Here is a 13,691-nt window from a genome sequence, read left to right as displayed (position 1 = left end):
ATGCCATCCAACCATCTCATCCTCTGTCATCCCCTTCTCACCTGCCCTCAATCTTTCCCAGCATCAGGGCGTTTTCAAGTGAGTCATCTCTCCGCATTAGATGGCCAAAGTATTGGAGTTTCAACTTCAACATCAGTCCTTTAAATGAACACCCAAGACTGATCTCCTTTAGGATGGACTGGTTGAATCTCCTTGAAGTCCAAGGGACTCTGAAGAGGTCTCCAATACCACAGTTCAAAAGCATCAGTTCTTCAGCGCTCAGCTTTCTTCACAGTCCAACTCTCACATCCATACATGACCACTGGAAAAACCATAGCCTTGACTAGATGGACCTTTTGTGGCAAAGTAATGTGTCTGCTTTTTAATATGCTGTCTAGGTAGGTCATAACTTTGCTTCCAAGGAGTAAGCGTCTTAATTTCATGGCTGCAGTCACCATCCGTAGTGATTTTGGAGGCCAAAAAGATAAAGTCAGCTGCTGTTTCCAGTGTTTCCCCATCTATTTGCCATGAAGAGATGGGAGCGGATGCCATAATCTTAGTTTTCTGAATGATGAGCTTTAAGCCAACGTTTCACTCTCTTTTACTTTCATCAAGAGGCTGTTTAGTTCTTCTTCACTTTCTGTCATATGGGAGGAATCATCTGCATATCTGAGGTTATTGATATTTCTCCCGGCAATCTTGATTCCAGCTTCTGCTTCCTCCATCCCAGTATTCTTTGCATACTAAACTTTTTTTCTTAGAGTTCCATCATTTATGTTATGTTAGAGACTGTTCTTGGTTTTTGGTATGGGGTTTAAGCTGTGCATCTGACTTTTCACATACCTTGATGTGCTGAATAAAAGGAACTGCTGTAAGTAGGCTTTTAGTCATGTATTGGTAAAAGTATTGAGGTAGGGGATATTTTTTTATCTTATGATTTGGTCTTAGTCCTTGGGAAGCATGTGCCTCTCTACTGTAAACTTCATTAGTGCTTCATGTTTGTTTTTTTCCCCCATTCTTTCAGTAGAATTGAATGTGTAGAGTAGGCTGGAGTTGGGTATTCTCTTCTCTGGAGATGTTTTTATTGTTTAATTGCTCAGTGGTGTCCAACTCTTGAAACCCCACGAACTATAGCCCACGAGGCTCCTCTGTCCATCGAATTCCCCAGGGAAGAATACTGGAGTGGGTTACCATTTCCTTCTCCAGGGAATCTTCCTGGCCCACAAATCATACCCATGTCTCCTGCACTGGCTGGCAGATTGTTTACCACTGAGCAACCATGGAAGCCTCTCTGGAGATAGAGGCTAATAAAAATTCCAGAAAATTAGCCTGTGATTAAAGAGCTGCTTCTGAGTGCAGATTTTGCTGTAAAGAAAAGAATCCTCTGGTATATTTCAGAAAGGGATTTTTTTTTTCCAATATTGTCCATGGTTTTTCTTTCCCCAGCAGAGTATCCATAGAGTTTTCTGTTCCCATTACTTTTAGTTTCTGTTTTTCACTGCTTTTTCAAAAAAAAAAAAAAAAACAACTTTTGGGACACAGCAGTTTGACCTGGTTTCTTTTACTAACATGAGACTGCTTAATTGTTTTTAAAGATGAAGTGGCTACTTAGAGATCTCTTACATGTTTTACAGAATCATTAGTAAAGTATTTAATTTGCAGATATTTTCCCTATTCTGTAAGTTGTGTTTTCACATTTTCTTAATGGTGTCCTTTGAAGCATGGAAATTTTAGTTTGGGTGAAAATTTTGTTTTAACTGCTTTACTTTTGGTGTCATAGCTAAGAAAGGTTTGCCTTGTGGTCATGCAAACTTACTCTTTGTTTTGTTGTAAGAGTTTCATAGTTGTATGTCTTACATTAGGTCATCGGATCCCTCTTGAGTTAGTTTTCCTCTTTAGTAAAAGGTTGGTGTCTAACATTTATTCTTTTCAATATGGGTTTCTAGTTTCAGTACCATTTCTTCATTGAATTATTTTGGCATTTTTTTCAAGAGAGTAACACATTTTCATTTAGATTTAATTTCCTTCCTAGTTCTAAGTGTTCTGTTTATATAGAATGTATTTCGTCAGAAGTTTAGATTATTAAGAACTGTATGTTCTCTTAGTTGTATTACTATACTCCACATAGGCAGGTTTAGGATAAAAATTTTTATAAAAAACCTAACTTGTTTTTGTAGGCACACACACTCCTACCAATTTAAAATGTGTACTTTAGCTTGATTGGCATTTATAAGTAACGTTGATAGCAAGACTATAGAACTTTCCTCTTATTTTCTTTTATTATCACTTTAATTTGTGTCAAGTAGAAGAATATACACATTTCATTCTTATTTAAGAGTTCATATAGGAAAAACGAACTCTGGTCTTTTAGTGCAATGTGCTTATAGGAAACTACTTTTCAAATCATAATCAGTAGCACTCATGTAGATATAATTATTTTATTCAGTTGTGAAACGAGAAGTATAGTCTGTAGCAGGATACTAAAACATGAATGTTTTTGCTTAATTTGTAGGAGGAAAATGAGAAAAGAATGCAACATAGAGAATATTCAGATAATGAATCCACTTCTTCAGATAAGTAAGCAGATTTTAATGTGCATTCAGTGTTCCTGTCCAAAAGGCAGGGATTTATTTTTGTTGTTTTCTTTTTTAGTACTGGAAGGAGAAGGAAAGGACCTTTTAAAACTATAAAGTTTGGAACGAACATTGACCTCTCTGATGACAAAAAGTAAGACTTCCTGTTCTATTACCATGAAGTGCAAACAGAAATGTAGAACTGAAAGTTGCCTGCTTTTATATTTTCTTTAATCCCATAGGTATCTTGTTTTTGTGTGTTGACAGAGAAGTTTTTGCTAGCATTCTGAAATTATTTTTATTAGATTTTGAAATGGTATTTTTGTTACAGTATCAAAACAGTTTTACAGATGTACAAATAAAAATATAAGATTATCACACTTTTTTTAGTTTTTTAAATATTTCATTTATTGATGGAGCCAAAGCAAAAAGAATACCCGGCTGTGGATGTGACTGGTGATAGAAGCAAGGCCTGATGCTGTACAGAGCAATATTGCATAGGAACCTGAAATGTCAGGTCCATGAATCGAGGCAAATTGGAAGTGGTCAAACAAGAGATGGCAGGAGTGAATGTCGACATTCTGGGAATCAGCGAACTGAAATGGACTGGAATGGGTGAATTTAACTCCGATGACCATTATATCTACTACTGCGGGCAGGAATCCCTCAGAAGAAATGGAGTAGCCATCTGGGTCAACAAAAGAGTCCGAAATGCAGTACTTGGATGCAATCTCAAAAACGACAAAATGATCTCTGTTTGTTTCCAAGGCAAACCATTCAATATCACAGTAATCCAAGTCTATGCCACAACCAGTAACGCTGAAGAAGCTGAAGTTGAACGGTTCTATGAAGACCCACAGGACCTTTTAGAACTAACAGCCAAAAAAGATGTCCTTTTCATTATAGGGGACTGGAATGCAAAAGTAGGAAGTCAAGAAACACCTGGACTAACAGGCAAATTTGGCCTTGGAAGACGGAATGAAGCAGGGCAAAGACTAAGAGAGTTTAGCCAAGAAAATGCACTGGTCATAACAAACACCCTCTTCCAACAACACAAAAGAAGACTCTACACATGGACATCACCATATGGTCAACACCGAAATCAGATTGATTATATTCTTTGCATCCAAAGATGGAGACGCTCTGTACAATCAGCAAAAACAAGACTGGGAGCTGACTGTGGCTCAGATCATGAACTCCTTATTGCCAAATTCAGACTGAAATTGAAGAAAGTAGGGAAAACCACTAGACCATTCAGGTATGACCTAAGTCAAATCCCTTATGATTATACAGTGGAAGTGAGAAATAGATTTACGGGCCTAGATCTGAAAGATAGAGTGCCTGATGAGCTATGGAATGAGGTTCATGACATTGTACAGGAGACAGGGATCAAGACCATCCCCATGGAAAAGAAATGCAGAAAAGCAAAATGTCTGTCTGGGGAGGCCTTTCAAATAGCTGTGAAAAGAAGAGAAGCAAAAAGCAAAGGAGAAAAGGAAAGATACAAACATCTGAATGCAGAGTTCTAAAGAATAGCAAGCAGAGATAAGAAAGCCTTCTTCAGCGATCAATGCAAAAAAATAGAGGAAAACAACAGAATGGGAAAGACTAGAGAATTCTTCAAGAAAATCAGAGATACCAAAGGAACACTTCATGCAAAGATGGGCTCAATAAAGGACAGAAATGGTATGCACCTAACAGAAGCAGAAGATATTAAGAAGAGATGGCAAGAATACACAGAAGAACTGTACAAAAAAGATCTTGATGACCCAGATAATCAGGATGGTGTGATCACTGACCTAGAGCCAGACATCCTGGAGTGTGAGATCAAGTGGGCCTTACAAAGCATCACTAAGAACAAAGCTAGTGGAGGTGATAGAATTCCAGTTGAGCTATTCCAAATCCTGAAAGATGATACTGTGAAAGTGCTGCAGTCAATATGCCAGCAAATTTGGAAAACTCAGCAGTGGCCACAGGACTATAAAAGGTCACTTTTCATTCCAATCCCAAAGAAAGGCAATGCCAAAGAATGCTCAAACTACCGCACAATTGCACTCATCTCACAGGCTAGTAAAGTGATGCTCAAAATTCTCAAGCCAGGCTTCAGCAATATGTGAACTGTGAACTTCCTGATGTTCAAACTGGTCTTAGAAAAGGCAGAGGAACCAGAGATCAAATTGCCAGCATCCCCTGGATCATGGAAAAAGCAAGAGAGTTCCAGAAAAACATCTATTTCTGTTTTATTGACTATGCCAAAGCCTTTGACTGTGTGGATCACAATAAACTGTGGAAATTTCTTCAAGAGATGGGAATACCAGACCACCTGATCTGCCTCTTGAGAATCTCAGGTCAGGAAGCAACAGTTAGAACTGGACATGGAACAACAGACTGGTTCCAAATAGGAAACGGAGTACGTCAAGGGTGTATATTGTCACTCTGTTTGTTTAACTTATATGCAGAGTACATCATGAGAAACGCTGGACTGGAAGAAATGCAAGCTGGAATCAAGATTGCCAGGAGAAATATCAATAACCTCAGATAAGCAGATGACACCACCCTTATGACAGAAAGTGAAGAGGAACTAAAAAGCCTCTTGATGAAAGTGAAAGTGGAGAGTGAAAAAGTTGGCTTAAAGCTCAACATTCAGAAAACGAAGATCATAGCCTCTGGTCCCATCACTTCATGGGAAATAGATGGGGAAACAGTGGAAACAGTGTCAGACTTTGTTTTTCTGGGCTCAAAATCACTGCAGATGGTGACTGCAGCCATGAAATTAAAAGACGCTTACTCCTTGGAAGGAAAGTTATAACCAACCTAGATAGCATATTCAAAAGCAGAGACATTACTTTGCCAACAAAGGTTCGTCTAGTCAAGGCTATGGTTTTTCCTGTGGTCATGTATGGATATGAGAGTTGGACTGTGAAGAAGACTGAGCACCGAAGAATTAATGCTTTTGAACTGTGGTGTTGGAGAAGACTCTTGAGAGTCCCTTGGACTGCAAGGAGATCCAGCCAGTCCATTCTGAAGGAGATCAGTCCTGGGTGTTCTTTGGAAGGACTGATGCTGAAGCTGAAACTCTAGTACTTTGGCCACCTCATGCGAAGAGTTGACTCATTGGAAAAGACTCTGATGCTGGGAGAGATTGGGGGCAGGAGGAGAAGGGGACAACAGTGGATGAGATGGCTGGATGGCATCACAGACTGAATGGACCTGAGTCTCAGTGAACTCCGGGAGTAGATGATGGTCAGGGAGACCTGGTGTGCTGTGATTCATGGGGTCACAAAGAGTTGGACACAACTGAGCGACTGATCTGATTTGATGTGTTGTCATTTGGCTGTGCTGGGTCTTCCTTGCAGCACATGGGTTTTCTATAATTGCCACAAGCAGGGTTTACTCTCTAGTTGTGGTTTGCAGGTTTCTCACTGTGGTGGCCTCTTTTATTGCAGAGCACAGGCTCTAGGAGCACGTGGGCTCTAGGAGCACATGGGCTCAATAGTTGTGGCTCACCAGCTCAATTGCTCTGCAGCATGTGGAATCCTACTTTCCCGACCAGGATTTAACCTGTCTTCCCTGCATTTGCAGGTGAATTCTTAATTGCTGGAACCAGGGAAGACCCATAAATTTTTAAGTTATCTGTTTTAGGACTTCTTTGAAAAAGAAGTAAAGACTAATTCTTTTGACCTTAAACTTTTAAAACTTACAGATTTAACTGTTTTCTATTTGGATTGCAAGATTTTGGGATTAGTTCTCATTAATGTGTGTAACAATATTATAATTTCAGTGTATCATTTTATTTCAGGTGGAAGTTGCAGCTACTTGAACTGACTAAACTTCCTGCTTTTGTCCGTGTTGTATCAGCAGGAAATCTTCTAAGCCATCTTGGTCATACCATCCTGGGGATGAATACAGTTCAATTATACATGAAAGTTCCAGGGAGTCGGACACCAGGTTATTTTTATGAAATAATTGACTTTGTATAGTTGAAAAAAGAGTTGATTCAATGTGGTAGATGCACCTGTAGTGTTTCCCATTTATAACTAATGAAGTCAGTAGGATTTAAAAGTTCTTTCTAGTAGGCAAAAATACTGTAAATATTCTATAATTAAAGATGAAAATATCAATTTGTTCTGTCAATATGACTTTTATACATTTTATATGTAACCATCAGAAAAATCAGAAAAATTTTAGCCTAGCAAGGGGGTGTTAACACAGACAGTGAAAGTCTGTCTTGACCCCATTGACTGCAAACTGTCAGTTTTCCATGTTTTCTCAACATGTTCTTACTAATAATGAACATTAATATATGTCCTATATGATGTAAAACTTCTCTGAAAATACTTCAAATATATGATGCACTCTATTTTTAAAACTATCTCATTATGTTATATTTCTTAAAAGTACAATACAGAAACTAATACAGAATTCAGGTGACTTTCAAAGCTAAAGAATTAAGTAATTCATGTTTTGTTAGCCAAGAGATTAAACTGAGGATATTATGAAGATACATATGTAAAAACAGGAAAAAATTGATTTCCTTGTGTCTTCATTGATGAAAGTCAAAATACCTAATAGTTGAAAAACACTGAGACAAATAATTGACAAAATGCAAACATTCTTAATGGGGGAAATGATGACATTTTACCTTATTGGGATTCCAAGTCAGTATTCCCTTTTGTCAGGAGAGCTGCAAATGTACATCATCTGTTAAAGTTATTCTGTGGCAAAAGTTTATGGTTAATCTTTTTCTGTGGGTTTTTTTGTTTTGTTTTGTTTTTCTTGCAAGCCCCAGCTGGCCAATTCTCCTCAGGCATCTCCCCCATCTTGTATGTTTCATATGTTTCATCTTTAAAATTATTTTTCTGCAACTAGATACTGCCAGACACTCTTTTTATCAGTCTATATATTTACTTTATTTAGCTTATTTAGTTGGTTGGAAGGCATTTACAGAATTGTCTTAGGGTTTGTTTCTGGTTTTGTTTTTTGTGTGTTTTTTTTTTTTTACTTTTACATTTTCTCTGCACTTAGTTGCATTTCAGATGCAGGTTTTTTCAGTTGAAGATCAGATACTAGAAGGCTTTTACAGTATAAAAATGTTCTGCATTTGCTTTAGTGTCAGAAAAAGGTACTACAGTTATAGTTTGAACTTATAAAATATATGCTGCAAATGTTTAAAGGAATGTACAGGGTAGCATTTGATTTAATTTTTAATACCATACGAGTGTATGAATACCTTGATATTATAACAGTGGCTGTTTGGCCTCATTCAAAAATTGTTAGTCTCTATAAATTATAAAGTATTGATACTGTATAGGGAATATCAGGATTGTCAGCTTCTATTTCTGTCATAAATTCACAGATTTAATATTCATTAAGTCAGAGTAGGAGACAAAAAATTTTCACAAGGTATTTGTCAGTGAATAATACAAAGAAAAACCTCAGTCATTATGTACTTTAACATTTTCACAGACTTTGTCAATTTGTCCTACTATGCTTTTCTCCCAGACATATTTTCCCTACCATTAGTTGTAATATATATTAGCAGATTACAATTCAAGAGAACTTAATTTAATATATTTGGAACTTTGAAAATATTCTCACCTAACAGTTAATCCTGTGAAGACCACTTGTAGAGGCAAAACCTTCAGTCACTTCATATTGGGCATTGACTTCTCAAGTAAACAATACCAGTTAGGTAGTGCTAATAGTATTTGTTGACTTGTTATGGGCCAGGAAGAAATGCTTGAAATTATTTTGTTTTTTAACTGATTATTGATGTTGCCTCCAAAATTATTTACTTTTTAAAGCTGATTATTGATACTTCTTCCAGTACCTTCATTTAGTAACTGTTTTCAACAAAAAGCTAATCATGTGGAAACATTTTACTTTCTCTAGAAATATTTTTTAAGATATACCAAATACGATTTAATTAATTTGTTATCTATAAACAGCTTTACTTGCCTGCCCATAGACAAACCTTGGTTCAGCCTCAGTTTTGTTGATTTTGGGGGGGAAATTTCTGCTATTATCATATAATATATTTTAAATTTTCTAATTTATTCACTGTTTTATATGAGGCATAAGGTGATGAGATTCTGGTTTGGTAGTTTCAAAGAACTGATATTTTAGGACGGAAAGAACATTGTAACGTAGTAAGTACAGTGCCTTTCCTATCAAGTGGTGTAAGTCATCTACACATTGCCATTAAGAGTGTTACATTTGACATTTGTTATTTTCCTCTTAACATTATGGATGTGCCCTTGGAATTTAAAAAAAGAAATGGAAGGGTAAAGTATGATATGCTTTCCAGTTAAAATGCTATTTAGTTTTGATTATGTTAATGAAAGTTGTAGTTTGTCAGGCAGCAATACGAAGTTATAAGTTCATAAGGTCTCTATTGCTGCTACTGCTGCTAAGTCACTTCAGTCGTGTCCGACACTGTGCGACCACATAGACGGCAGCCCACCAGGCTCTTCTGTCCATGGGATTCTCCAGGCAAGAACACTGGAGTGGGTTGCCATTTCCTCCTCCAATGCATGAAAGTGAAAAGTGAAAGTGAAGTCGCTTAGTCATGTCCGACTCTTATCGACCCCATGGACTACAGCCTTCCAGACTCCTCCGTCCATAGGATTTTCCAGGCAAGAGTATTGGAGTGGGGTGCCATTGCCTTCTCCAAGGTCTCTGTTATAACTATTTAATTCTTATGTTGTAGCATGAAAACATATATGGATAGAGCATAGTTTGATGCCATATCTGAGTCCCAAGAATTTTAATTACAAGAATGGGTATTTGATCAGTGGACCATAGTGTACTATCTGCTGGTTTAAATCATAAAGTTTCATGGAATACAAATATAAAATCATTCTCTTTGCATTAATATAGCTTATGTCATAGGTGACAGTTGAAGTACTTAATAATTTTAAGTTCCAGTCTCTGGACAGCTAAGTACTTAATAAAGTTCCAGTCTCTGGACAGTCAAATCAGATGGTAGCAGAAAAAACCAACTCAGCTATATGATGATGTGTACAGCCTACAGGTCATTTTGTTTGTTTGTTTTTCTGATATCTTCTTCAGTACCTTCTCACTGTAGAATGACCCAACTAATTTTTAAAAGAAGAGTATTTGTTGCTTATTTCATGAGTTTGGGTTGGCAACCTTGGTAATTGGAATCTGCTGAAAAGCTTTCAGAAGAAATAATGAATCATTTTGAGGATCAGATGTCATTATTTAAAAGCTCCTCAGGGATATTGATGTACAATCAGGAATAAAACCCAGTTGTTGGAATGTTTATTCCCAGGATTATTGGAAATTTAGATAGATAGTACTGTTTTGTCAGTATTTGGGTCAAGTGGAAAGAAATATGAATAATTTTAATAGTTGAAAAAGTAATGTATTGGCCTTCTTAGCCATTAATAATGTCTTAATACTGGGCAAGAATGTTAGTTTTCAAGATTTTTAATGTATATGATATTAGACTAGATCTATTAAGATTTATTTGTATTTCAAAATTATTGCATTTGATTTAGAACATTTTATAACAATAAATATGTGAAAGTGAAATCAATCACAGAAAATGAAAAAAAATTATTTTTTTTTTTTAATTTAAAATCTAGGAGCTGAAGCTAAATTTAGCATATTATTGTTTTTCATTTATGCCTAGAAGTCTTGGGATGTTTCATTTGTTTGTCATTACATCAAACTGTGAAACTCAAAAGGCGATCCTTAGAGAAAATGTGTCATATGTTTTAGTCAGCTCCTTTAATTCACAAAAAAAATCATTCTAAGTGTTTTTTTAGTTGGTAAACATTTTGTCTGTTCTTACATAAAATAAATGATACTTTCTATAACATACTTTACCTACTGACATGAGCTTTTAAATGTATTTTTAAAAATTTAGAGGCCATATTCGGAGGCTGTTTTGTAAGAGTTTACCATCTCTACCTGTGGTGGGAAAGGTATAAGCATTTACAGTATGTATCAATATCAAATTTGAAGGTTTATAGGGCTTACAGGTTGCTAACTCACTAGTTACATTGTGAAAATAATATTCATTCATTTCTTTCTTTTAACTTTTTATGTTGTATTGAAGTGTATAGCTGATAAACAGTGTTTAAGGTGGACAGCAAAGTACTCACCTGTACATACACATGTATCCACTTCCCCCCAAACTCCCCACCTTTCCTGGCTGCCACACTGAGCAGAATTCCCTGTGCTGTACAGTAGGTCCTTGTTGGTTTTCCAGGTTAAATACTGCAGTGTGTACTTGTATTGTATACCTGTCCATCCCAAACTCCCTGACTCTCCCTTGTCCTCCATTCCCCCCATGGTAACCATAAAGTTATTAAAGAGTATTGAGCAGAGATCCCTTCTTTGCTGTGCAGCAGTCCCTTGTTAGTTATCCAGCACTGTGTACATGTCCATCTCAAACTCACTAAATATCCTTTGCCGCCATCCTTTCTCCCTGATAACCATAAGGTTATTACAGAGAATTGAGCAGAGTTCCCTGTGCTGGACAGCAGGTCCTTGTTTGTTCTCCATGTTAAATGTGGCAGTGTGTCCATGTCCATCCCAAACTCCTTAACTATCCCTTCCCCCATCTTTCCCTCTGGTAACTATAAGGTAATTATAGAATATTGAGCAGAGTTCCCTGTTCTGTACAGTAGGTCCTTGTTGGGTCTCCATTTTAAATATAGCAGTGTGTAAATGTAAATCCCAAACTCTCTGACTATCCCTTCCCCGATCCTTTCCCCTGGGAACCATAATGTTATTACAGAGTATTGAGCAGAGTTCCCTGTGCTGGATAGCAAGTCCTTGTTGGTTCTCCATGTTAAAAACAACAGTGTATTAATATCTATCCCAAACTCTCTGACTATCCCTTCTCCCATCTTTCCCCTCTGGTAACCATAAAGTCATTACAGAATATTGAGCAGAGTTCCCTATGCAGGTCCAACAGCAGCAGCAGGTTTGTTGGTTATCCATTTTAAATATAGCAGTGTGTACATGTAAATCCCAAACTCCCTGACTGTTCTTTCCCTGTACCCTTCCTTTCAGCAACCACAACTTTGTTCTCTATGTCGTCATTTGTTAATTTTTGGTACTCTTTGTGAGTTGGGGTAGTTTACAGAGAAGAAAGTAGTAACACTGATAATAGCTAATATTTATTACTTATTCATATGGCATTCATTAATCTATAAGCATTTATTTTTCACCCAGTCCTCAAAACAGAGCAGTAATTTAATGGGATATTTCTTTCATTGAGTTTAGGATGAACAGATACACACTGCTACATGTACACACTGTTCATTGCATTTATTTTTTTTTTTTTTAAATTTTATTTTATTTTTAAACTTTACATAATTGTATTAGTTTTGCCAAACATCAAAATGAATCCATCACAGGTATACATGTGCTCCCCATCCTGAACCCTCCTCCCTCCTCCCTCCCCATACCATCCCTCTGGGTCGTCCCAGTGCACTAACCCCAAGCATCCACTATTGTGCATTGAACCTGGACTGGCATCTCGTTTCATACATGATATTTTACATGTTTCAATGCCATTCTCCCAAATCTTCCCACCCTCTCCCTCTCCCACAGATTCCATAAGACTGTTCCATACATCAGGGTCACTTTTGCTGTCTCGTACACAGGGTTATTGTTATCATCTTTCTAAATTCCATATATATGCGTTAGTATACTGTATTGGTGTTTTTCCTTCTGGCTTACTTCACTGTGTATAATAGGCTCCAGTTTCATCCACCTCATTAGAACTGATTCAAATGTATTTTTTTTAACGGCTGAGTAATACTCCATTGTGTATATGTACCATAGCTTTCTTATCCATTCATCTGCTGATGGACATCTAGGTTGCTTCCATGTCCTGGCTATTATAAACAGTGCTGCGATGAACACTGGGGTACACGTGTCTCTTTCCCTTCTGCTTTCCTCAGTGTGTATGCCCAGCAGTGGGATTGCTGGATCATAAGGCAGTTCTATTCTCCATAGAGGCTGTACTAGTTTGCATTCCCACCAACAGTGTAAGAGGGTTCCCTTTCCTCCACACCCTCTCCAACATTTATTATTTGTAGACTTTTGGATCGCAGCCATTCTGACTGGTGTGAAATGGTACCTCATAGTGGTCTTGATTTGCATTTCTCTGATAATGAGTGATGTTGAGCATCTTTTCATGTGTTTGTTAGCCATCTGTATGTCTTCTTTGGAGAAATGTCTATTTAGTTCTTTGGCCCATTTTTTGATTGGGTCATTTATTTTTCTGGAATTGAGCTGGAGGATTTGCTTGTATATTTTTGAGATTAGTTGTTTGTCAGTTGCTTCATTTGCTATTATTTTCTCCCATTCTGAAGGCTGTCTTTGCACCTTGCTGATAGTTTCCTTTGATGTGCAGAAGCTTTTAAGGTTAATTAGATCCCATTTGTTTATTTTTGCTTTTATTTCCGAGATTCTGGGAGGTGAGTCATAGAGGATCCTGCTGTGATGTATGTCAGAGAGTGTTTTGCCTATGTTCTCCTTTAGGAGTTTTATAGTTTCTGGTCTTATGTTTAGATCTTTAATCCATTTTGAGTTTATTTTAGTGTATGGTGTTAGAAAGTGTTCTCATTTCATTCTTTTACAAGTGGTTGACCAGTTTTCCCAGCACCACTTGTTAAAGAGATTGTCTTTAATCCATTGTATATTCTTGCCTCCTTTGTCAAAGATAAGGTGTCCATATGTGCATGGATTTATCTCTGGGCTTTCTGTTTTGTTCCATTGATCTATATTTCTGTCTTTGTGCCAGTACCATACTGTCTTGATAACTGTGGCTTTGTAGTAGAGCCTGAAGTCAGGTAGGTTGATTCCTCCAGTTCCATTCTTCTTTCTCAAGATCGCTTTGGCTATTCGAGGTTTTTTGTATTTCCATACAAATTGTGAAATTATTTGTTCTAGCTCTGTGAAGAATACTGTTGGTAGCTTGATAGGGATTGCATTGAATCTATAGATTGCTTTGGGTAGTATACTCATATTCACTATATTGATTCTTCCAATCCATGAACATGGTATATTTCTCCATCTATTAGTGTCCTCTTTGATTTCTTTCACCAGTGTTTTATAGTTTTCTATATATAGGTCTTTAGTTTCTTTAGGTAG

The 13,691-nt window shown here is 37.0% G+C and overlaps 1 protein-coding gene across 1 annotated transcript in view; it reads left to right on the top strand.

The window, feature by feature from the left end:
* Positions 1-13,691, top strand: part of LOC133243828 (lysine-specific demethylase 6A-like) — a 185,273-nt gene that overhangs the window by 145,260 nt on the left and 26,322 nt on the right. Inside the window, exons 21-23 of the mRNA XM_061410557.1 lie at positions 2,492-2,556; positions 2,632-2,706; positions 6,352-6,500. Of these exons, the coding sequence (XP_061266541.1) occupies positions 2,492-2,556; positions 2,632-2,706; positions 6,352-6,500 (289 nt within the window). The remainder of the gene's footprint in view (positions 1-2,491; positions 2,557-2,631; positions 2,707-6,351; positions 6,501-13,691) is intronic.

This window comes from Bos javanicus, chromosome Y, assembly GCF_032452875.1.
Source record: "Bos javanicus breed banteng chromosome Y, ARS-OSU_banteng_1.0, whole genome shotgun sequence".
In the NCBI taxonomy this organism is placed as follows: domain Eukaryota; kingdom Metazoa; phylum Chordata; class Mammalia; order Artiodactyla; family Bovidae; genus Bos; species Bos javanicus.
The sequence above is the reverse complement of the archived record's forward strand: the minus strand, read 5'-3'. Positions and strand labels throughout refer to the sequence as shown.